General features: G+C 42.0%; 1 protein-coding gene across 1 annotated transcript; it reads left to right on the top strand.

Moving 5' to 3' along the window:
- Nucleotides 1-20,903: 20,903 nt before the first annotated feature.
- Nucleotides 20,904-21,830, top strand: LOC306666694 (olfactory receptor 2J3-like; the record flags this gene model as incomplete). The annotated part of the gene is made up of 1 exon (XM_079148916.1): nt 20,904-21,830. One exon carries the CDS (start codon nt 20,904-20,906, stop codon nt 21,828-21,830), a length of 927 nt encoding a protein of 308 aa, XP_079005042.1.
- Between the last annotated feature and the right edge of the window lie 1,871 nt (nt 21,831-23,701).

Below are 23,701 nucleotides of genomic sequence, written 5' to 3'. Positions count from 1 at the left end.
AAGGCCAGACGACTGACCACCTCTCCCATGGCAACTGCCACCCAACCTCCGGCTTATTGGACACCCAAGGAGAGCCAAAGACATACGAGGAGCTGAGAGAAGCTATGGCTGAGAAGAATTCCCTCGGTCTTGCTGACTGGCTTCTTGGCTAAGAGATGTTACATTGAGTAAGTCCATGGGGATTGGACTCTAGGTGAACAAGGGAGTGAATCTTCAATGTATTTGTGACTTGCTATTATTAGGAATATTAGGTTGAGTGTGCATTGCATGAATAAAATCCACTTGTTGAAACCAAACTTCATTCCTCTTACCCACTGCCTGAGACAGAGGGTCCGATGAGATTGTGTTCACGATAACAGGGGAGGAGGGAACAGAGTGGGTGGAGGGAGGGATGTTCTAGAGGAGGAGAAGGAGGGGAGGTGGGAGGGCTCTGAGGAAGAAGAGGAGGAGAAGCTGCATCCATAGGAGGAAGGGGAGGATTTTTGGCTGCAGGAGGAGGGGAGGAAGAGGGGAGTCTGGCCAGAGTATGGAGGGGGAGGGGTTTGGGACCGGCCACAGTGAGGAGAACTTAGATGGTGGAACAGGTAGAAGAAAGGGCAGGGTGAGTGCCAAAATCCAAAAAAACTTGCAAATGGTTGTGAGTGCCTTTTGGTGGCCATCTTGAACCATTATCTAGAATATACTGAGGCCAGGCAAAGGTGGAATAAAAAAACAGCCACTTACAGTGTAAGTCTTGGGCTAGTTCTAGTTTAGTGAAATTATGGTAGAGAGACCCAAAGGACTTTTGGTGTTCAGGGGGCTCCCAATGTTTCCCCATTAGCCTTCCAATTTTACCCAAATGGATGCACAGAAGCAGGAAAAGGCATCCCAATTCCTGCCTGTGTACACCCGAAAAATGACGGACGGGCCAAAAGCCGAAACATCTTTCAACTTTTGGGGGTCTAGAATGGATAAATGGGGGGCTAACTGGAGGCTAGGACATCTCCACAGCTACCAGAGTCCAAACAGAATGGGCTGGATTCTGTGGTGCGTGAAAAGGACAGAACTTGTTTATCAAGAGTAAAGATTGGAATGGCAAACGGGAAACCCCAGGGAACTTACCCCGTCTGTTGCTGGATAAAGAGAAATGGGGATGAAGCAGAATGGAATAGAATCTCCTGGTTCATCTGAGGGAGAGGGTGGACCTCAACCCTGATGAGGGAAGCCTGAAAACCATCCCGGGTTTCAGCGCCAAATGTAAGTTCTAGGACGAAGGCTGGAGGCCAAATAAAAGAGGACAGAAAGGGCCGAAACAAATTTTATTGGAATTTGGCTCTGGGGTGAAATTCCCAGTCCTTCGGGGTACAGGTGAGGGTGGAGAGCTGGAGAAAATTGCATGTGGCCCCAGCTGCCCAGGTCTTTATAGGCCAGAATAGGCTGCAGTGGCGGGGGGGCGGGGGGGGGGGGGGGGGGACACATTATGTCTGCCTGCTGAGTGATGGGCGGACATAAAGGTCAGTGGAGTTTATCTGTCCCTGTTTGATCACTTTCTGGTGTGCTGCCCGCTGCCTCAGTCATTTTGCTCTCTCCCACGTAACAGCTAAAATCCCAACCTAACTCCTGTGTTTTGGTATCTGCCACGGATTGGTTCTAGTACCACCAGAGATACCACTCTCCTGAATGCTCCAGTCTCTGATATAAAGTGGTGTAGTATTTCCAGAGAACCTATGCACATCCTCCTGGGTTTTAAAAACTGTCTCTTTAATATCCAGTGCAGTGTAAGTACTTCTTAGACTGTATGGTATTTGAAAGAACAAACGGAGACTTGCTGCCAGTGGGGGGGGGGGGGGAATTCTTTATTAGAAAAGTTTGTTGCCTTATATACAGTCTCAGAAGGGAACTAACTATGCTATCTGCATTTGCCTATAGGTCGGATAGGGCCCAGGGTGGGGGTGTTGATAACTAATTGGGTGGCTAAACGTGCCAGCAGGAAGCAGACTTTCAGGAAGCGAAGCCTGTTTGACGCCATTTTAAGAAAAGGGGGAGGGGCAGAGGAAAAATAGAAAGGGAAATAATGAGGTAAATGGAGTCAATATTCCTCCTTTTTTTTTTTTTTATGAGGGGGGTTGCCAGTCTCTGGCTGCTTCCTGCTGAGTGGGGGCGATGTGGGGGGTAGGGAGGAAGAGTTGACTGCATATTTCTCAGAAAAGGGCTAGGAAGCATGCGAGGGTGTCGGGTGTCAGATTAGGGAACCTCCCTTACAGGAGTAGCATTTGTATTGCCCCGAACCAGTCTAGGTGAGAGCATACAGGAGGTCTGAGCCAGACGTCTGCATGGAGCTCCATCAGGAGGGTTGAAGCCGGAAGCTGGAGACATCTTTGGAAGGGAGGGGTGATATTCCTTTAAGAGGAGCTGGTTGAAAGTTTGATTAGTGATTTTTTGGAGCTGGCCTTGAAGGAACCTTATGATATAGGGCAGGAAGGAGCAGAAGAGGAGAAGTCCGAGGAAGGGCCCTAAAAATGGGAGGACATAGGTGAGGAAGGGTGATGAGAAGAAGTCAGATAAAGGACTAGCAGCGGGTGACTTCGTTAGTTGAGCAGAGAGATCCTGTAGTTTAACAACATTCTGCTCAATAAGGCCAAATTCATTAATGTAGTAGCAACATTCTTCCTTCAGGAAGAGGCAAGTTCCTCCCTTTTCTGCAGTGAGGATGTCGATAGCCCGTCTGTTTTGTAGGGTTACCTGAGCAATGGAGGTTACTTGCTGCTGGAGTGAACTTAAGGACTCCACCGTGGTATCCAGAGCTGATTGCAGTTTCTCTTGGAGGTCTCTGGATGCCCAAAGGGAGTGACCCAATGCTCCTCCCGAGAGACCCATTCCCACTACTGAAGTTGTGAGGGTGAGGCCAATAAGAACCAGCAGGAAAATAGCCCCACAGACGCGAGGGTGAGGAAGGAGTTGTTGAAGTTCAGAGGAGAGCTGAGGGATTACTGTGACTAGGAAGCAGTACCAGTAACATTGGCAGTGGAGGAGAACAGAGAGCCATTGCACCAGAGGAAGTGCCCTGGTTGAAGAAATTTGGGTGTTGTTGGTACAGGGTAGGTAGTGGTGCAGAGGGAGGGGGAAGAGGTGCTGGACAGGGACAGGCAGATGAAGGGGAAGGAGGTGTTGTTTGAGAGGAAAGTCTCTTGGAGAGGGAGATGAGGGATGAACACAGGTTAACCAGAGGAGGGAAAGTTGTAAGTGGAGGGAGTGGAGTTGTCCGCCATGAGTAGCACTGCTGCAAGGAGGGGACAAGCAAGGGATGCACAAAGAAAGCATTGTGAGGTGGGGATGGAGATGGTGGTTGAGTTCAAAAGATTTAGGAGGTGTAAGGTCTGATTTAGCAGGGTGAGCCAGGTAAGAGAGGCAGCTTTATTCATACTAGCTTCATCAATGAGTTTGTTAAGTTGCGTCTCCAATTTCTGGACATACTCAATAACCTTGGTTTGGGCTTTGGGGAGTGAGTGAAGAACATAAATCCCGTGGGTTTGGAAGCATAATCTTGTGCATAGACTGCAATATCGATGAGATCATTCCAAAAGGAGTCTCTGGGATTGTTAATGTGAATGGTATAAACATAGCTCTCTGCGGGGTATTCGCTCCACCTATTTGCGGAAGCTGCAGACATGCCGGGCAGACACGTCTACGAAATTTAAGTCTAAAAGTGGGGAACTTATTTTGTCCCTGCTTCCCATTCAAGTAGTAAATGTTACAAGTCCAGTAGGGGCATCCCCCATAAATATCTTCCCAGCGACGGCAGTAGTCAGCCTTTTGGTCTTTGGGAAGGCAGATGAAAGGGTTTGCAGCATTGGCAGGATTAAGAAGTTTGCATTGGGGACAGGAGATATCAAGGGAGATGGTGGAGCAGTTGTGGATAAAGCAGGAGCTCTCAGTAACCGTGCAAATGCTTGAGACCCCAAAGGCTGTGATGTACTTTTCCTGAACAGTGAATTCGTACATGGTAGCCGGAGAAGGGTTGGGGTTATAAGCTACAAGGCTCAGGGGAAGTAGTGACAGAATGATAGGTGGAAGGGGTTTGAGAGGTGGAAAGGGTTTATGGCATGGAGGAATCATGTTCAGTAGTAGGAGAGAGTAATGGTGTACGCGAAATGCGGAGGCATAGGGGGTGAGAGGGTGAAGGGATGCAGGTATATGAAGGGGTAGAGGACTCTGGGGTGGAGGCAGAGGCAGTGTCAGCAAGTTCCGCTGGTTTCAACCTGGAAATATGAATCCAAGGGGTAAGGCGGTTATCAGACATTGAGAGTTTTGCAGCAGTTGGGGTACACAAAATTACAGGATATGGTCCTTCCCATTTTGGAGTCAGAGAAGCCCTGAGTTCAGGAGGATTATAGAAAGCCAATTGGCCTGGGTGCAACGATAGATTGTTCTGTAAGGCAGATGGGTCTGGAAGTAGCCCGTCCTGGTATCTCCATAATTCAGCACGGAGGTGAGAGAGTAAAGGTAAAGCTATAGTAGGTGGTATAGGTCCCTGGGTAGCCGTAATTCCAGGAGGTAGGAGGGGCCTACCGAACATGATTTCGAACAGGGAAAGGTTGGTGGGTTTCTTTGGAAGGGTCCTGACCCTAAGCAGAGCAAGGGGCAGGAAACGGGTCCAATTAAGGTGTAATTCCACAGATAGTTTAGTTAAATGTCCTTTAAAGTTCTATTGGCTCTCTCCACCTTTCCTGATGCCTGTGGCTGATAGGGACAATGTAGGTGCCAGGGGAGGGAGAGTGATTGAGATACTCTCTGCATTATTTGAGCAGTGAATTCTGGACCATTATCTGACTGGATAGATGTGGGCATCCCAAATCTCAGATGATCTGGGAAAGGAGGGTGGAGGCCACAGTGGAGGCCTTTTTGTTAGATGTTGGGAACGCCTCCACCCACACCGAGAAAGTATCAACAAAGACCAGGAGATACTTAAAATGCCGAACAGGAGGCATGTTAGTGAAGTCAATTTGCCAATCAGTCACGGGGGTAATTCCCCTAGCCTGATGAGAAGGATAGGGTTTGGGTTTGAGGGGGGTGTTGGGATTGGTGCAATGGCAAATAGTGAAAGTAAGGGAAAGGTTTTGTAATAGGGCTTTGTCTGATGGGGTTAGTGGAAAGAAGGTTTGCAAGAAGTGGGAGAGTGTTTGGGGGTTTGAGTGGAACAAGTCATGAAGAAGGTGAAAAAGGGGGCGTTTATCATCGGGAGGAGGGGAGTGAGGGCCTGCTTGTGGGGTGTTTTGGGAGGTCTCCAATTCAGGTGTCAGGACAGGAAGAAGAGAGTCACAGGTGGGCCCAGGGTTCAGGGGGACCGTTGCAACACCTGCTGCTCGTGCGGCAAGATCCGCCTTGTGGTTACCCTGGGTTATTGGGGAATTATCTTTCTGATGGGCTTTGCAGTGGGTGACCCCTAACCATTGAGGCAACTGAGAAGCCTGGAGCAGTTTGGTAATTAATGCTGCATTTGTTACATTATTTCGCTTTGTATTAAGTAACCCTTCTTCTTTCCATATGGCCACATGGGACAGGAGGATATGGAAAACATATTTAGAGTCTGTGTATGGGTTGAGAATTTTCCCTTCAGCAAGGGTACAGGCCCGGGTAGCAGCTATGAGTTCAGCCTGCTGGTTGATGGTTCCCTTCGGTAATGGTTGGGTTTCTATGATTGATTCAAGGGAGACCATTGCATAACCTGCATAGTGCATTCGGTCCTCCCAGAAAGAGGATCCATCCGTAAACCAGGTGAGGTCAGCATGTGGAAGGGGGCCTTCAGAAATGGAAGAGTGAGAGGGTATGAAGTTTTGGAGGGCTTCCAGGCAGTTGTGAAGTAGTGTGTTGGGGGAATATGGTATTGGGAGTAGAGTGGCAGGGTTTAAGGGTAGACAAGGGAGAAAGGAGATAGTAGGATTTTCTAGGAAAGAAGAAGAGAATCTTAATTCTAGGTGGTAGCAGGGATTGAAGGGCTTTATAGGTGAGTAGATCCTTAAAGTGATGGGGTGAAAGGACAGTGAGTGGTGCCCCAAACGCTAGTTTATAGGCTTCCTTCTGCAATAAGTGCCCATCTGATAGGGCTCTCAAGCAGGGGGCCCATCCCCGTACAGTGGGATCTAGCTGTTTGGATAAATATGCCACAGGGGCAAAGGAGGGGCCGTAGGTTTGTCCTAAGACCCCTAAAGCTTGTCCACCATTTTCATGGACATAGAGAGAAAAGGGTCTGGTGAGGTCAGGGAGGTGAAGTGCTGGAGCTTCGACTAGGGTCTGTCGGAGCCTGAGGAAGGGGCGACGGGGTGAGGAGGATAGAGGCTCTCCGGATTCCCCCCTTGCCAATTCATAGAAGGGTTGAACTAGCAAAGAAAAGTTTGGAATCCAGGCTCTAAAATATCCAGCCAGTCCCAGGAAGGACAAGATTTCTGCCTTGGTGTTTGGGACAGGAAGGGAAAGTAGGAGGTGTTTCTTGTCTAAGGTTATTGCCTTCCTCTGTGGAGATAATTGAAAGCCTAAATATGTCGAGGTTGTGAGGGAGATTTGAGCTTTGGAAGGGGATATGCAATACCCCCTGTCAGCCAGGAAATTGAGGAGTGAGGTGGTGTCTGTTTGGGATTGTTCCCAGGAGGGGCTGCAGAGTAAGAGGTCATCTACATATTGCAGGAGAATAGATTCAGGGTGCAATGTATGGAAGACCTTAAGGTACTGGGCTAGGGTTTGTCCAAAAATGTGGGGGCTATCACAGAACCCCTGGGGGAGGACAGTCTAAGTAAGCTGCTCAGAGTGTCGCATGTGGGGGTCAGTCCAAGTGAAAGCAAAAATGTCCTGGGAAGAAGGATCAAGAGGGATGGAAAAAAGGCATCCTTCAGATCTAAGACCGAAAAGTGTGTAGAGGAAGCCGGGATCTGGGATAGCAAAGTATAGGGGTTAGGGACTAAGGGATGAATGGGAACAACAGCAGTATTGATCATGCGGAGGTCTTGAACTAGGCGATACATTCCATTTGCCTTTTTGACTGCTAGGACGGGGGTGTTGAAGGGTGAGTGCATATGGTGGAGATATCCCTTTTGGTAAAGGTCCTCAGTGATAGGTTGAAGCCCGAGGAGGGCAGTGGTACTCAGGGGATATTGGGCCTGATGTACGAATTTAGAGGGATCCTTCAGCCTTATGGATATTGGTGGGCAATGGGCAGTGGAAGGGCTGGTGATGTCCCATACCGCGTCGTTAACAGGATGTGTTAAAATGGGAAAGGGGGTCTCTAAAGGGGCTTTCATATTCTAGGGGTATAGAATTGTGACCCCCTAGAATTGTGATCCTCCAAAATAAGAGCCAGAAGGGAGGAGGTCATGGGTGAGAGTAGGGGGGCATGGTGATAGAAACATTCAGTAGGGAGAGGATATCCCTCCCTAATAACAGAATAGGACATTGGGGCATGACTAAAAAGGAGTGGGAGAAAGGGAGGTGGGCATCTTGGATATAACAAGTTAAGGGGGGAGTCCTTTGGGGAAAGATTTGTTTTCTTCCTACCCCGACTATGGGAGAGGTGCTGGGTTTGGTGGGGCCCTGAAACTCCCTCAAGACCGAAAAAGTGGCTCCAGTGTCCAGGAGGAATGAAATGGGGCAACCATCCACAGTTACGGTTACCCTGGGTTCCTGTTTAGTTATAGGCATGGTCGGGAAGGACCCAGGGCCCTGTCAATCCTCTTCGGCCAGTCCCACCACAGATGGTTGCCACGTTTTGGGTGGCTGAGGGTTGTTTGACCATCCACCCCTTCAGGTGAGTGGGCAATCAGAGCCCCAGTGTCCCCTCTTTTGGCATTTTGGGCACGGTGTTTTGGGTTGCCTAGGAGAGGGGCAAGACTTTGACCAATGTCCTTCCTTGCCACATTTGCAGCAGGCCCCCGGTGGAGGCTTGGGGTTAGATGAAATAGGAGAACTCCCAGGAGAGGGTTTCATGATCTGAGCCAACATTTGAAAGTTGGCTTGATCAGCCCTCTGTTTCTGGCATTCCTTTTCCTCCTCCCGGTTATGGAAGACTTTGAAAGCCACTGATAAAAATCTCAGTTTGCGGGGAGGTGGGGCCTTGCTCCAGCATCTTTAATTTGGCTTTAATGTCAGGGTAGGATTGAGCCAAACAATACGTCATAAGGACATGCCGGCCATCATCTGAGGTGGGGTCTAAATTGGTATACTGCAGGAGGGCTTGGGTCATCCTATTCAAAAAGTCGGATGGAGTCTCCTCCTTCCTCTGAATTATTTCCTGAATCTTTTGAAAATTAACAATTTTGTGGGCAGCCTTTTTAAGACCTACTACCAGACAAGAGGCAAAGCAGTCTCAGGCCTGGATTCCTTGAGCTGTATTGTAATCCCAGTTTGGGTCTTGTTCAGGGACTGCATGTGGGCCGGGTGGGTGGTTGGGATCTATATGGTGGGTATCATTGGCATGGGTTTGGGCAACGTCCCAGACCCTGCAGCGTTCCTTGGGGAGAAGTGTGTCGGCTAGGAGCATGAAGATATCATGGTGTGTTAGGCTATATGCTTGGAGCACCCATTGGAATTCCTTAATGTAGGTAGTAGGATCGGTGGTGAAGGAGCCTAGTCTTTTTCTAATTGGGTTAGATTGGCCAAGGAAAGGGCATATGAACCTTAACCACACCTTCAGCTCCTGCCACCACGGAGCGGGGCCACCATAAGCGGGGTAGGAGGAGGTCCCCTAGATTGAGTAATGGGGGCACTGAAAGAGTCAGAAGGAAGGGGAGTCCCTGAGGGGTGGGGCTGTGGCTGCCCGGCGGAAGGGGGAAGTGGGGGAGCAGGAGCCGAAGGGGGAAGTCTGTAGGGCGGGGGTTCATCGGCTAGATCAAAAGAGGTGGAAGAGTCAGAGGGGCATGGAGCCGGGAGAGGGGTGGCGGCAGAGGGTGCTTTTCAGGCAAGGAGAACCTGAGCAGGGGGGCAGGAGAAGCAGAGTCTGGGGTGTTGTCTAAGCAGGTTAAAAGCCTCAACATAGGGAATCTCCCTCCACTTTTTCAGTCACTGACAATAATTGAAAAGGTCCCGAATTAAATTTGGGTCCAAGGAACCCTCTGGGAGCCAATGGCTTCCATTATCTAAGGGATAGGTAGGCCAATCTTGAGTGGAAAATTTGATAAGAAGTTTGGGCTTAATGTCCAGTGTGAGGGAGAATAAAGCGAGGTTCTGGAGGAGGCATTTGAGGGGTGAGGTGTCCGGAAGAGATGAAGAAGCTCCCATATTGAGAGGAGGGAGAGGGGAGAGAGAGGAAGAAGACAGAGGAAGAGGGGGAAAATCCCGGGCCGAAACGGTCGGGGGAAATCTAAGGAGCATCCTCCAAAGATCCCTGCGACCGTGTGACTCCTAGTAGGGAGTCAGGAAAAGGAAGTGGGTAGGGGTCGTCACCCCTACACCAGATCCTTCTGGCTGAGAGCCGGAGGCGAAGTGCGGGGGGCCACAGGGAACCTGGTACTAGGATTTTCTGGTTAGGAGGAGAAGGGAAGGGCAGAGTGAAAGGAAAGAACGGGAGAAAATGAAAGTCTTCACCTATCATAGACTCACACCCCAAAGCAGATGAGAATAGCAAGCCGTGGAGGGTCCACCGAGACCATAAAGATCGTGGTGGGGTGCGGTCCCCCACCTCAGAGGAGCGTCATGGTCAAGAGTCCCGCTATAGCTCGAATGGGGTTGACGCTTGCTGGGGGCTTACCTAGGTGATGGCGGCGGTGAGTGCGAGAGCCAGCGTCTGAAAGGGCGGACGTGGGCAGGAGGTCTCCGGACAGCGAAAGGGAACAGGGGCCTTCAATGTAGAAGGGGACCCTGTCCTCGGTTTCGGCACCAATGAAAGAAGGAACGGAGACTTGCTGCCAGGAGGGGGGTTCTTTATTAGAAAAGTTTGTTGCCTTATATACAGTCTCGGAAGGGAACTAACTATGCTATCTGCATATTGCCAGCGGGGCATTTGCCTATAGGTCGATAGGGCCCAGTGGGGTGTTGATACCTAATTGGGTGGCTAAACGCGCGGGAGGGAAGCAGACTTTCAGGAAGAGAAGCCTGTTGGATGCCATTTTTAAGAAAAGGGGTGGGGGGAATAGAAAGGGAAATAATGAGGTAAATGGAGTCAATAGTATTGGAATAAAGACAAGAATAAACTGTGCGTGTTCAGTAGAAACACATTTTTCCAAATAATTTTGATCCTGGTTGGTTGAATCCATAGATAAATAAACCAAGGTGCAGTGAGTAGACTGGATAGTCATTACCAACCCAGAATAGAGGATGATTTCAGAAAGGACTCAGAAAAAAAGGACCCAGTTTTTGTCACAGTGCTATTGACACAAATCTTGCTAGTTGTCCGTATGTGTGTGTGGGTATGTGTGTGTTTATTAAAAATAAGATCATGTTCTGGCAATCAGTCTGAAATTTGTCAATTTACAATTGGTCGACTTTTACAAAGTTGTTTATATTTTTATAAACTAAATGTGCAAAATATCCAGTGATTTTATGAACTGCAACAGATTCCTAATGATATGTTATTTTTTGGAGTAAATATAGATTGCAGTTTATTTATTTATATTTTATTCATCTAATTTTTGGAGTAGCATGAAATTTTTCCTTTCAGTAATTTAAGATTTTGACCACTCAATGTTAAGCCAGAAAAGCTTCAAAGACCTTTATTTTTCTTACAAGTTTATTTTTCAGTAATTATAATCTTGAATTCTCAAAATATTTATTCAGCAAGTACCTGTGAAAGCCACTAATTTTTTTCATAAAACATAATTAATTTTATAAGAAATTTTTATGTTTTTAGGCGTGATTACTACAAATAAGTTTTAGAACATTCAATTTTGCTCTTATTCTCTTTAGCTAAAAACCACAGCTATATACCAGGGTGAATAGCTATGTATCCACCCTGATATATTCACAAAAGCATGAAACACAACCCATTCCAATTCAGTCCCCGTCATTATCCCCCCACAGTTCCCAGCCTCCTTTCACTCTGCCAATCCCTCTTCAATCCACTGAGGATGATCTCTTTATTATTTCTCTTTCATTATTTTTTTTTCTTTCTTTCTCTCTTGGGTAGGGGAGTTCTGGAGATTCAACCCAGATGCCTTTTACTACTAAGCCATATCCCCAGGAAACACCCCCCACTTTTTTTTTTTTTTTTTTTTTTTTGTTTTGAGACAAGTTCTCACTAACTTGCTTAGGGCTTTGCTAAATTGCTGAAGTTGGCCTTGAACTTGCCATCCTCCTGTCTCAACTTCCCCAGTAACTCTGATTACAGGTGTGCATTCACATCACACACTGTTTTTTTAAATTGGTATCCAATGGATACACAAAATGCCCCAACCATTCTGCCACATCCATGCATGCACATAGGAAAGTTCAATCTGATTCATTCCATTGTTTTTCCCTACTTTTTTCCTCCTCCTTAATCCTCTTCTACTCTATCCTTCTTTCCTCTATTTTGATGAAATTTCCTCTCTTTTTTTCCTCCTTTTTGTTCCACCCCCATCACCTCTTATTTTTTATTGGCTTCTACATATAAGAGAGAACATTCAGCTTTTGACTTTTATAGACTGGATTATTTCAGTTAGCATTATAGTCTCCACTTCTATCCATTTACTGGCAAATGCCATTATTTCATTCTTCCTGATGACTGAGTAATACTTCATTGTGTGTATATACCATATTTTCTTTATCCAGTCATCTGTGGACACACTTAGTCTGGTTCCATAGATTGGCTATTGTGAATTATGCTGTAAACATTAATGTGACTGGATCTTGATGGTATGCTGATTTGGAGTCTTTCAGATATACACCGAGGAGTGGGATAACTGGGTCAAATGGTGGTTCTATCCCTAGTTTTCTGAGGAATCTCCATACTGCTTTTCACACAAGTTGCACTAATTTGTAGTCCCACCAGCAATGTATGAGTGCATATTTTTGCCACATCTTTGCCAACATTTGCTATTACATGTATTCTTGACAATTGTCACTGACTGGAGTGAGATGACATCTCACTAGTTTTAATTTGCATTTCTCTAATTGCTAGAGATGATGATTTTTTTTATATATTTGTAGACTATTTGTATGTCTTTTGAGGAGTGTCTATTTAGTCCTTTGTTCATTTATAGATTGAGTTACTTGGTTTTTAGTCTTAAATATTTTGAGTTCTTTGTATATCCTGGAAATTAATGCCTTACCTGAGGTTCAGGTGGCCAAGATTTTCTCCCATTCTGTAAGCTTTCTTCACACTTTGTTTTCTTTGCCGTGAAGAAGCTTTTTTATTTTGATGCCATCCCATTTAATGGTTTTTAATCTTACTTCTTGCACTTTAGGTGTCTTGCTAAGGAAGTCAGATTGCAACTTGATATTGATCTGTTCAAGTTTTCTATAGTCTATGTTTCCATTTATGTAAGCCATAAGTCTAGGAATTAGTCAATATCTTCAAGATTTTTAGCTTATTGGAATATAAATTTTTAAAATAGTTTTTGATGATCTCTAGATTTCAATAATGTCTGTAGTGATATCTCCTTTATCATTTTCGGTTTTGCTAAATTCAGGTTTTTCCCTCTTTATTTTGGTGAGTTTAGCTTAGGTTTTGTCATTTTCTTTTCTTGATTCTTTTGATCTTTTGTATTTTTTAAAACCTCTATTTCATTGATTTTGGCTCTGATTTATATTATTTTCTGTCTGCTACTGACTTTGGTGTTGTTTTTTCTTCTCTTTGTAGAACCTTGAGATATAATGGGAGATTATCTGCTTATGGTATAATGTTTTCTCTTAGATCTGCCTTCATATTGTCTCAGAGACTTTGATATTTCGTATCATTATTCTCATATATTTCTAAGATGATTTTTTTCCTGATTTATTCTACTATCCATTTTTTATGATTTAGATATGAGGTGTCTCCTAAAAGCTCAGGTGTGACACAATGCAAGAAGATTTAGTGGAGAAATGATTGAGTTTTGAAAGCCTTAACCAAATCAGTGAAGTCATTCTGTGATGGGATTAACTGAAAATGGGTAGGGTGTGACTGGAAGAGGTGAGACATTGGACGGCATGACTCTGGGGTTTATATTTTGTATCTAGCGAGTGGAGTCTCTCTCTGCTTTCTGATCATCATGTAAACTGCTTCCCTCTGCCACGCTCTTCTGCCATGAGGTTCTGCCTTACCTTAGCTCTAAGGAATGGAGCCAGCTATCTATGGACTGAAACCTCTGAAACCCTGAACACCCAAATAAATTTTTCTTCCTTTACAATTGTTCTTGTTGGGTCTTTTAGCCACAGCAATGAAAAAGCTTACTAAAATACCATTTAGAGCAGTTTCTATTTTTTATCTTATTGCTGAATTCTAACTTCGTTCCATTATGATCTAGTAGAATATAAGGTATTGTCTCTATTATTTTGTATTTGCTAAGATTTGTTTTGTGACATAAAATATGGTCTACCATAGAAATATTCCATGTGCTGCTGACAGGAAACTAAATTCAGTCATTAAGAGATGAAATATTCTATAGATGTCTGTTGGTAACTATTATTAATTGTATTTTTTAGTTCTGTAGAATCTTTGGTTAATTTGTGTCTGAATGAGCTGTCCAGTGGTGAGAGAGGTGTGTTAAACCCAACCATTATTATTTTATTATGATCTATTTGATTCTTAATATTGAGAAAGTTTTGTTTGATATACATAGATGCTTTTTTCTTTGGGTCATAAATATTTATGGTTGTTATACCTTGTTGATTTATGGTTTCCTTAAGCAGTATGAAATGACCTTATTTGTCTCTTCTGATTAATTTTGGCTTAAAATCCACTTTATCTAAAATAATAATAGCCACCTCGACTATCATTTGCATGATATGTCTTTTCCCATTTATTCACCTTCAGTTTGCCTATGAGTTGAGTCTCTTGCAGACAGTATATTGTTGGATTTGTTTTTGAATCCAGGCAGTCAACCTATGTCTGCTCTGATTGAAGAATTTAGACCATTTATGATCAATGTTGTAACTGAGAGACAATATTTACTTCCTGCCATTTTGATTTATTTCTAATGTTTACACTGGACTTGATTCTATATGAATTGTCTATTCTTCTAGTGTAATTTCTTTCTATGCTGGTTTTTACTTTTATTTTTCATTTTTTCTTCATGAAATATTTCATTGAGTATGACTTCTAGTGCAGGCTTTCTGGTTATGAATTCTTTTAGCTTCTGGTTATCATGGAAGGTTTTTATTTCATCTTCAATTCTGAAGCTTAATTTTGCTGATTATGGTATTCTTGGTTGGCATTAATTTTCTTTCAAAACTTGGTATATATTATTCCATACCTTCTTGGCTATTAGGGTCTGGGTTGAGCTATCAATTGAGATCTGAATTGGTTTACCTCTAAATGTGAACAGCCATTTTTTTCTTGAAACTTTTAAAATTCTATCAAAATTCTATCCTTATTCTGTATGTTAAGCATTTTCATTATAATGTGTCTTAGAGTGGATCTATAGTGATTATTTGTAGTCCTATATGCCTCTATTATTTGAATTTTCATCTCATTCTTCTGGTTTAGTAAATGTGCTGATATTTCATTGAAAACATTGTGCATCCCTTTAGCTTCTATTTCAGAGCTTTTGTCTACCCCAGTGATTCTTAAATTTGACTTATTGATGTAATACCAGAATTCTTGAAGTTTCTGGTCATGGTCTCTTAACATATTTTTTTATGGTTGACTTTATTTTCAGGATTATATACTTTGTTTTTGAGGCCTTGAAAATCTATCTTCAAAGTAGTATAATCTATTGGTGATGCTTTCTACTGGATTTTTTGTTGTTGTTGTTTTGTATCAGGTTAACTAAATTCAGGGTGCTTAACCACAGAGCAACATCCTCAGTCCATTTTTTCTTTATTTTAATACAGGGTCTTGCTAGTTACCTAAGGCCTCACTATGTTGCTCAGGATGACTTTGAACTTGCAATCATCCTGCCTCTGGCTCCTGAGCCACTGGGATTAGAGGCATGTGCCACTGTGTCCAGTTGAATTTTTAGTTTGGTTTATTGAGTCTTTCATTTCCAGGATTTCTATTTGGTTCTTTTACAGAATTTCTCTCCTTTTATTGTAGTGATTTTTCACTCCTTGCATTTTCTTTTAGCCCATAGAACATTTTAGTTATAAACTTTCTAAATTCTTTCTCGGAAGTTTCTTCCACTTTGGTGTCAGTGAGGTCAGCTGTGGAAGCATTATGGACTTTTGGGGATGGTTTGTTCCCTTAATTTTCATATTATTTATATATCTATCCATATATTGGAATAGTTATCACTTCTTATTTCAAGCAAGTGGCTACTTTGTGAGCTTCTTTCTCTTAAGAGCCCTGGGTTGGGTGAATATCCAGATATCAATACTTATTTATAGCAAATCATGCAAATTGAAAAGAATTCTTGTTGAATCTTGGTTTATATTTCATTGGGGTCGGGACTTTTAGCAGATGTTCATCATGTTTAGGCTGCGGCTCTCTCCAGAGTTTCTTGGGCACAAGAGCCAATACCCTAGTTGCTCTGAACCTCCCACCAGCTGATTCTGGTTTGTGCAGCTGACTGTTCTGAGGGTGTAGTATGGTATGTGGTTCCTTCTGTTATGCACAGGAGTTCAGGATGCAGGACTATGGATTGTCCCTGTGATTGCCGTGGGTCACCGTTTACCTGCTTCCTTGTACAGGCAGCTTTATGTGGTGGTGTAGATCCTTGTAGCTATCTGTGAGCACAGGATCTCTTGTAGATTTTCCATGGGTGTTTTGTGGTGCAGTAGTATTCCCCTGGCTTATGCTGCTGTCTGTGTTACTGTAGTAAAGAGACTAAGGTGATTTACCTGGGTACTAGTTTCCATCGGCCTCACATTTTGAATGGTTGGCATTGATTTCCTCTTTTGACTATGACTGAAGAAAGGTCCAGCAAGTATCCAAACAATGCCCTTTCACATTCTAATTGTGATTGCAGGTCAGACTGGAAGCCCAATAAGACTTGGAGCAGTCACTTCCTATTGCCTTGGATCAGGAAATTTTCTACCTTAACTGACTTCCCTCTGGTTATGGTTGCACATGCCTTCAATTTAAGTATCCTGTGATATTCAGGGATCTTCTCCTAGAAGCCTTCTGCCTGGAGTTGTCACCATCCAGAAACTGGATCTCTATATCACTGGATATTCAGACAGCTTTTCTCGGGTATGGCCACATGAATGAAGGGATAGTCCCTAGGCTGCTCACAGTGCCTTTCACAACAGTCAGTGACTGAGGCTGGTATGATTTTGATGGATCTGCTTTCCTCTACTCAGAGCTAAAGCCGCTTTGCTGCTCTATCACTGGGTCAAGTGAAAGTAGGCAGAGCTTTCTGCCTTTGCTTGGGTCATGGTGGCTGAGCAGAAAACTGGGTTAGGCACAGTTTCTGGCACAGGTCTGTTACATCCCACTCCCTTTTTTGCAATAAGGGGGAAGAGGCTTTAGCAATTTTCAGCTACTAGTTTTCCCTGTAAAAGATCTTTCTGGCCGAATTCTTAAGCAGTCCCAATGTACAAGACTCTGTTTGACAGCCTTCTGGCAAATTTGCATCACTCTGGATGTGGAAAGATGCTGTATTGATGTAAGGGGATGACTAGTCTGTTGCAGGCTCCAAAAGATAACTGTGAACCCAGAGTTCAGCTTTCTTTTCACGATTTGGTTTTTAGCGATTTGATCTGCTTTAACTGACACTGATACTGTTGTTTCTGGTGCACTTTAAATGTTGTCTACCTTTTCAAATGTTTTTAGGTGGGCGAACTTAGGAGATTTTCCTCTGCTCCTTTCTCTTTCTCTGTTGTCCCTACCCCATCCCCCATTCTGTTTCAAGTTTGGAGTTAGAAACCTTTGTGCTTATCTTCTATTCAATCTTCAAGTCTCTTCATCTCAGACTTTCTAATATTGAGACTTGGAAACTTGAGAAGTGTCACCCACCTCTCAATTCTGCTTTTCCGTCACTGCCTCCTTTCTGTGTTGTGAGGAGTTCTGGAATCACTGCCTAGCTCATTTCCTCCATCTTCATTCCTCAGAACATTCACTTCTTTTAATGATAGATAATTTGAATACCATTTGGATCTAGATTCATAATGACAAAAGATATTTATATTGCTGTCCTTCAAATGTAGCCCTTAGCCTGATGAAGTGGGAAAGAAATTTCTGATAATTCAAGACAATGCATTTGCTTCCTGGTAAACAAATCATTGTTCCGAGTAATGTTTAGAATACAGGTTTGTGACTGGTGATTATATTATCCCCTGGTGGGTAAAATACTGCTGTGTCACACTGAAAACATTCCTGAGAAATGGGCCTAGCAAGTGCAATTCCTCCAAGGGCATTAATTGACACTTTGGGACTTAGATCCCAATGGCCCCAACTGAGGAAAACATGTCACATTCCCCATTTGTTGGTATGGCCCCTATTGCTCTAAAGTAAGATCGTCTCATCCCCTGATACTCTGAATGCTCTAATGAGTTTCTCCTTCTGGACACAAACAAATATGTTAAGTAGACTCAGGTCTCTCTACTGTAGCAACGATAATCACAGTTGCTTTAAGATTCTGCTTTACTAAATTGGTATGGTATTGAATTGAAGATGTAGGTAGTCATTTATGCTGTTGATTTCAAGGACAATAATACTTGTGTCCTGGTCTTCCACACTTGATGAGGGATGGATAAGGAAGACAACATATAGGGAATGTGGACAGACACAGGAAGGACGGAATTAACAGAAATTGCTCAAGGATCACTTAAGTACTAGGTAAGAGTATGAAAGAGTAATTATCATCAGAATCAACAGATGTTGGCTAGTGATAAAGGGATGGGTAAAGCAACCACTATTTCCTCTACAGTGTTGATTTCCATACATAGAATTTATCCTCAGCTCACAAAACTGACTTTTAATAAGGTTTTCATTTCTCAGTCTCTATTAAGAAGAAAATGAAATCATGAAATTTGTGCCTTTTCACTACTTGAAGCTGCTAATTATTATTATTATTATTATTATTATTATTATTATTATTATTTTTGGCCCTTGCTTCATGTCCCTCTCTTTCATATGCTATAAAGTTATCTTATAGCTCCCACTTAGTTCTAGTTAATCCATTAGGTCATGGAGGCTCTGTAGGAAAAAGAAGAAAATTACAACTCCATCACAGGAATTTTAAGGTTTGGGATCATATTTCTCATGATCTCTCATTCTAAGGAAAAAATTTTCTTATATCTCTTAAAATTTTTTTATCATCCTCCATCTGACAATGACCTCCAAGTGAAGGAATCTTCATAATTTACTCTTGGGTTATTGATGTTTTTGATTCAGCTATAGGTTTTAAGAAAAGTCAGTTTAAAAATGGTATGACTGGTTATCCTGGATGGTTACTGATTTGTTGAAAGGATTAGGATAAAAACTGGTTAGTAATTGTTTACCTTATCAATATCACTAAGAATTATGAGGTCTGAACTAGTCTGGTAGTTTGGGGAACAAATAGTTCCTGATTTTCCTGTTCATAGTCAATCCATTAGCTGCTCCTGACATCTTTTATAAGACTTGCATTGAAAAAGTATGAACTAAGAGACCCTCCAAACCAGGAAATCACAAGTGACTCTATTGTTATTTCTTTCTTTTCCTATCATAATTTATTGGGAAATGTGAGAGAAAAAAATTGCCCAGGGGAGGAGAACTGAAGGATGTGGCAGAATTGTAGAAGGGGAAGGATTAAGGGTGAAAAAGGGATATTTAAATTCTGGGTTAGTATGAATTGTCACAATAACTATATAACAAAAGCCAGTACTGAACTTTTTGATAAAAAATTGAAAACAGACAAATGAAAAAGTTTCACTTAAGATTCATAACTTTGTGGAATGTAGTTTATTTTTAACAAATGCATAAGATTCACTAGGTGCAGTATATTGAATGACAAAATCTATTTACCAATTTCATTAAATGTTAACAATTCTCTAAATGAAATTGTGTAGGAGTTAAAGTTTATACTGACAATTTAAATACTGTGCAAGTTTTGTCCTAGAGGAAAAGGCATTCATGTAGAAAGCTTCCTCAGGCCCAGTGGTTCATATGTCTCTGCTTTGAGATACACAAACTCCCAACCCCAATTACCACTGGGTTCCTCTCCATTGTCCTGCTCCTCATACCTTTCTTTCTTTCTAGGTTCTCTCACTGATTTTTGATCTTCCTAAAATTTTCTCTTTAAATTTGTTAGAGTTGCACATTCTTCAGAAATCATTCTAACACTCTTTTTTATGACTGGGGGAGGTACAAGGGATTGAACCCAGAGGCACTTAACCACTGAGTCACATCCCCAGCCCCTCCTTTTTATATTTATATTTAGGGACAGGGTCTTGCTGAGTTGCTTAAGGCCTCACTAAGTTGCTGAGGCTGGCTTTGATCTTGAGATCCTCCTGCCTCAGCCTCTCAACACTAGGATTACAAGGCATAAGCTATCATGCTCAGTTATTCTAACACTCTTGTCTCCAGATTTCTAGCTTTTGTAAACCCTTAACACTCATAAGTTGATGTGGCTGTGACTATGTGCCATTTCACTGCTACCTCAATTAAAAAATTTATTTTCATTTTGTGCTTTGAATGCAAGTAATCAAATGAGAAGTAAGGCTCTTCTCAAAGTTCTAAAGCATATGTAATTGAATCTAAATATATTTTATACTGTATAAACACACTGAAGTCACCATCAGATGTGATATTTTTCATCATGTGTTGTCATCCATATATACAATTACCTGAATAGGAACTGGGTGGTATAACCAGATAAAAGTAAATTAAAAATGCTGAAAACTGAAGTCACTTATTAATAAAGATGATTTGTAAATTGTCTTCCCTCACAGGATGAGGCATTCTAATCTTCAACTACCATTGTTCAGATATCTCTGTAAAATAAATAGTCAATAGTTTAAAGTTTTTATTATAATAAGGCAAAAAAAATTGAGTGTTATTTCTTTAAATAACTTTTTATATAGTAATATTTCAAGCTGACACAAACAATGCAAAAAGCTACATTTTTCTTTTAACCAGACTGAATTTTTATATGAACATTTTGTTTTTTCATTTTAGTTTTCTATTATCTGTTGTTCATCTCTGTATCCATTTATCTGCCTATCAATCTAGGATATATAATCTCCACTGGAGTGCTTGGAAGATATGGTATTTACTGCTGAATAATTCAGTGATTATTATCTAAGAAAAAGGGCAGTGTTTTACGTAACTCCTATATAGGTATCAAATTCAGTGAATTTAATTAGGGGACAATGTTATCTAATCAGTAGTGCATATTCAGATTTCTTCAATTGCCTCAATAATGTTGTTAATACCTATTTTTTCCAGTCCATGACCACCTATTGAGATATTCTGCCTTATTTGTCTTTTTTAATCTGGAACAGTTCCTCAACATTCTCATTGCCTTCAATTCAATTTAAAAACTACAGACTAGCTGTTTAGTTTCAGTTTGAGTTTGTGTTATGTGTCCTCATTATTAGAATCCAGGTGTGTATTTTTGGTAGGAATATGTCCAAAGTTACACTGCATCTTGTTCAGAGAATAAAATCAGCAGCCACATATTGTCAGCTTGTCTTAACACTGGTGATATTGACAGGTGGTTATGGTGTCATGTGGTTATGGTGAAGTCCACCATGTTCTTCACCTGTAACATTGACTATTTTTTACACTGTAATTAGCTAATCTTTTGTGAGGAAGTATTGTAGACCTTCTAATTTTAAACACCTTCTTCATGTATACTTCTGGTTCTTGAACCATGTCCTTATGATGTGTGTGTGTGTGTGTGTGTGTGTGTGTGTGTGTGTGTGTGTTTATGTGATTGTTTTCAGGTAACAGAAAACAAATGATGATGGAAAAATTCAATGGTACCTCCCAAGATTACTTCATTCTATTGGGTTTTTCTAATTGGCCTCACCTGGAAATAGCTCTTTTTGTGATTATCTTGATATTCTACCTGATGACACTGACGGGCAACACGTTCATCATCATCTTGTCTTACCTGGATTCCCATCTCCACACTCCCATGTACTTCTTCCTCTCAAACCTCTCTTTCCTGGATCTCTGCTACACCACCAGCTCCATCCCACAACTGCTGGTGAACCTCTGGGGCCCAGAGAAGACCATATCTTATGCAGGTTGCATGGTTCAACTTTACTTTGTCCTTGCATTAGGAGCCACAGAGTGTATCCTGTTGGTGGTGATGTCCTATGACCGTTATGTGGCTGTGTGTAAACCCTTGCATTACACTGTCCTCATGCACCCTCGACTCTGCCACTTGCTTGCTGTGGCTTCTTGGGCATGTGGATTTACCAACTCAGCAGTTCATTCCCTCTTTACTTTCTGGGTACCCCTGTGTGGAAATCGACAAGTGGATCATTTCTTCTGTGAAGTACCAGCACTCCTGCATATATCCTGTTTTGATACTCATGCTAATGAACTGACCCTCATGGTCACCAGCTCCATTTTTGTTCTTGTACCTCTTATCCTCATTTTCACTTCCTATGGTGCCATTGCACGAGCAGTACTGAGGATGCAGTCAACTACTGGACTTCAGAAAGTCTTCGGGACATGTGGAGCCCATCTTACGGTGGTTTCCCTTTTCTTCATTCCAGTCATGTGCATATATCTTCAACCATCAACAGAAAATTCTCAAGACCGAGGCAAGTTTATTGCCCTCTTTTATACTGTTGTCACACCTAGCCTCAATCCACTCATCTATACCCTCAGAAATAAAGATGTGAGAGGGGCAGTTAAGAGATTAATGGGGTGAGAATAACCTGTATGATTGTGGCATTCACAGTGTAATGGTGTATCTGTTCATCAGGGTTCATCCATCCATCCATTCATTTCCCACCCTTTTCCTCACTCAGCACTTTTTGAACACTTACTCTTACCAGGCCACAGAGTTCTTCCTAACATACATGAATAAAACACAATCTCCTAAATAGCATTCAATTGTGGAGAACCCAATCATGTAAATTCAAGTTCAAATATCAACAGTGATTTTTTTCCATATTGCAATCCAAATGAATGTAGTCTTTTTAATTGAAAATGATTCTGAAATTTCTTCTAGATATTGATGGAAGAGCAGTTCATAATTGTAATGCAAAGTCAATGTGCTCAATTGAAAGTACCTCTACAATGTATTTTTTTAATTCCTTTTTAGGCAGAATACTTTGGTCTTCAGTCTTTAGTTTACTTGTAGGCATAGTGAAGAACCTTAAATATTTCTCTCCATTACTATTCTTTGTTGCATATTGCTGTGGTTTGAATATGATTTCAGTGTGTCCTTATAGGTTCATGTGCTAGAAACTTGGTTTTTAGCATGGCAGTGTGGAGGGGTGATGGTTCCTGTAAGAAGTGGCACCTACAGGAAGTACATGAGATTATCGTGGTTTCTGCACATGGAAGGGTTTTACTGTAATTCTTATGGAACTCCAATTGCCCATTCCTATGAAAGTTGTCAGGAGAAAAGGGAAGCCTGGCTCCAAATTTCTGTGCCTTCCTGTCCTGTCACATTTTCTCTCCCATTCTCATGTGCTGGGCTATGGCAACACCACCTATCTTTAAGCCCTCACCAAAAAATAGAAGTAGTAAATATAAGGAGGAAATTGGGTCCAGATTCTTTCATCTCTTTTTATTAATAATACGAAAATAAGTTTTACAAGTTGTAACAAGATAAATCCGAAGTAATATAGCCAAATGAATCATCTAACACTTCTCTTTTTTTTGCAAGAAGTGAGACTTGAGTGAGCGATGGATATAATTTGGAAACTCTGATATATAGCTGATCAAGTAATGGTCATCATAGACTAGGTAAAGTTAGGCAAAAGAAATTCTTGGAGCACCTGCATAATCTAAGGTGTTATAGAGAATATGTGAGACAGATGGAGAACTGGACTCTGAAATTTACTTGAAGCCAATGGATGATTCAAAGAATTGCTGGAAAATGGAAACATTTTTAAGATAAAAGCCATTGCATGGAAAGTTTAATTTATTTTTTAAATCTTGGTCTAATTTGAGTATTTGTGTCTAAGAAGAACACTATAAAACTAGTCTTTATATTTTCCAAATAAAGAAATGTATTTTAATAACAAAGTTTTGCAATCTATTATTATCAACCACATCCATTTAAGATTAATGACCTATAAATATAAACTGTTTCAATTTCAGTCATATTAACTGGAGTAGAATAATAAGTAAATGAAAATTTGATATAAATAACAGGTTGGCAATACTTGAATTTTATCTGAAAGTCAAATGCTAGCTCTAGTTTTGGGGGACTTTTATGACGCATCTACTATCGAAAATGTTTTCCATAAATATCATTCTAATTTACGTTCCCAACAATTGTTGCATTGTTCCCTTTTCTTCACATACTCACTGACACTTTCTTTTGTCTTTTTCATGATAGACAACAGGGTGAAGTGTGAGAAGTGAGGTGACACTACCATGGTAGGGAAATAGGGGCCACAGGCACAAACCTGGAGCCAGGCCTGCTTGTGCTGGTTTGGAGGTGAGATCCAACACAAGAGGCTGACTATGGGGCCACAGAGATGCCTGGTGCTGGGTTTCACAGAGAGGGGCATAGTGCTGAGGTCTGCAGCAAAGTCATTGCTGACTTCACTCTCCGTGCCCTGT

This window comes from Sciurus vulgaris (genome assembly GCF_902686455.1).
Source record: "Sciurus vulgaris genome assembly, chromosome: 7".
Lineage (NCBI taxonomy): Eukaryota > Metazoa > Chordata > Mammalia > Rodentia > Sciuridae > Sciurus > Sciurus vulgaris.
This window is presented reverse-complemented; position numbering and strand designations above follow the sequence as displayed.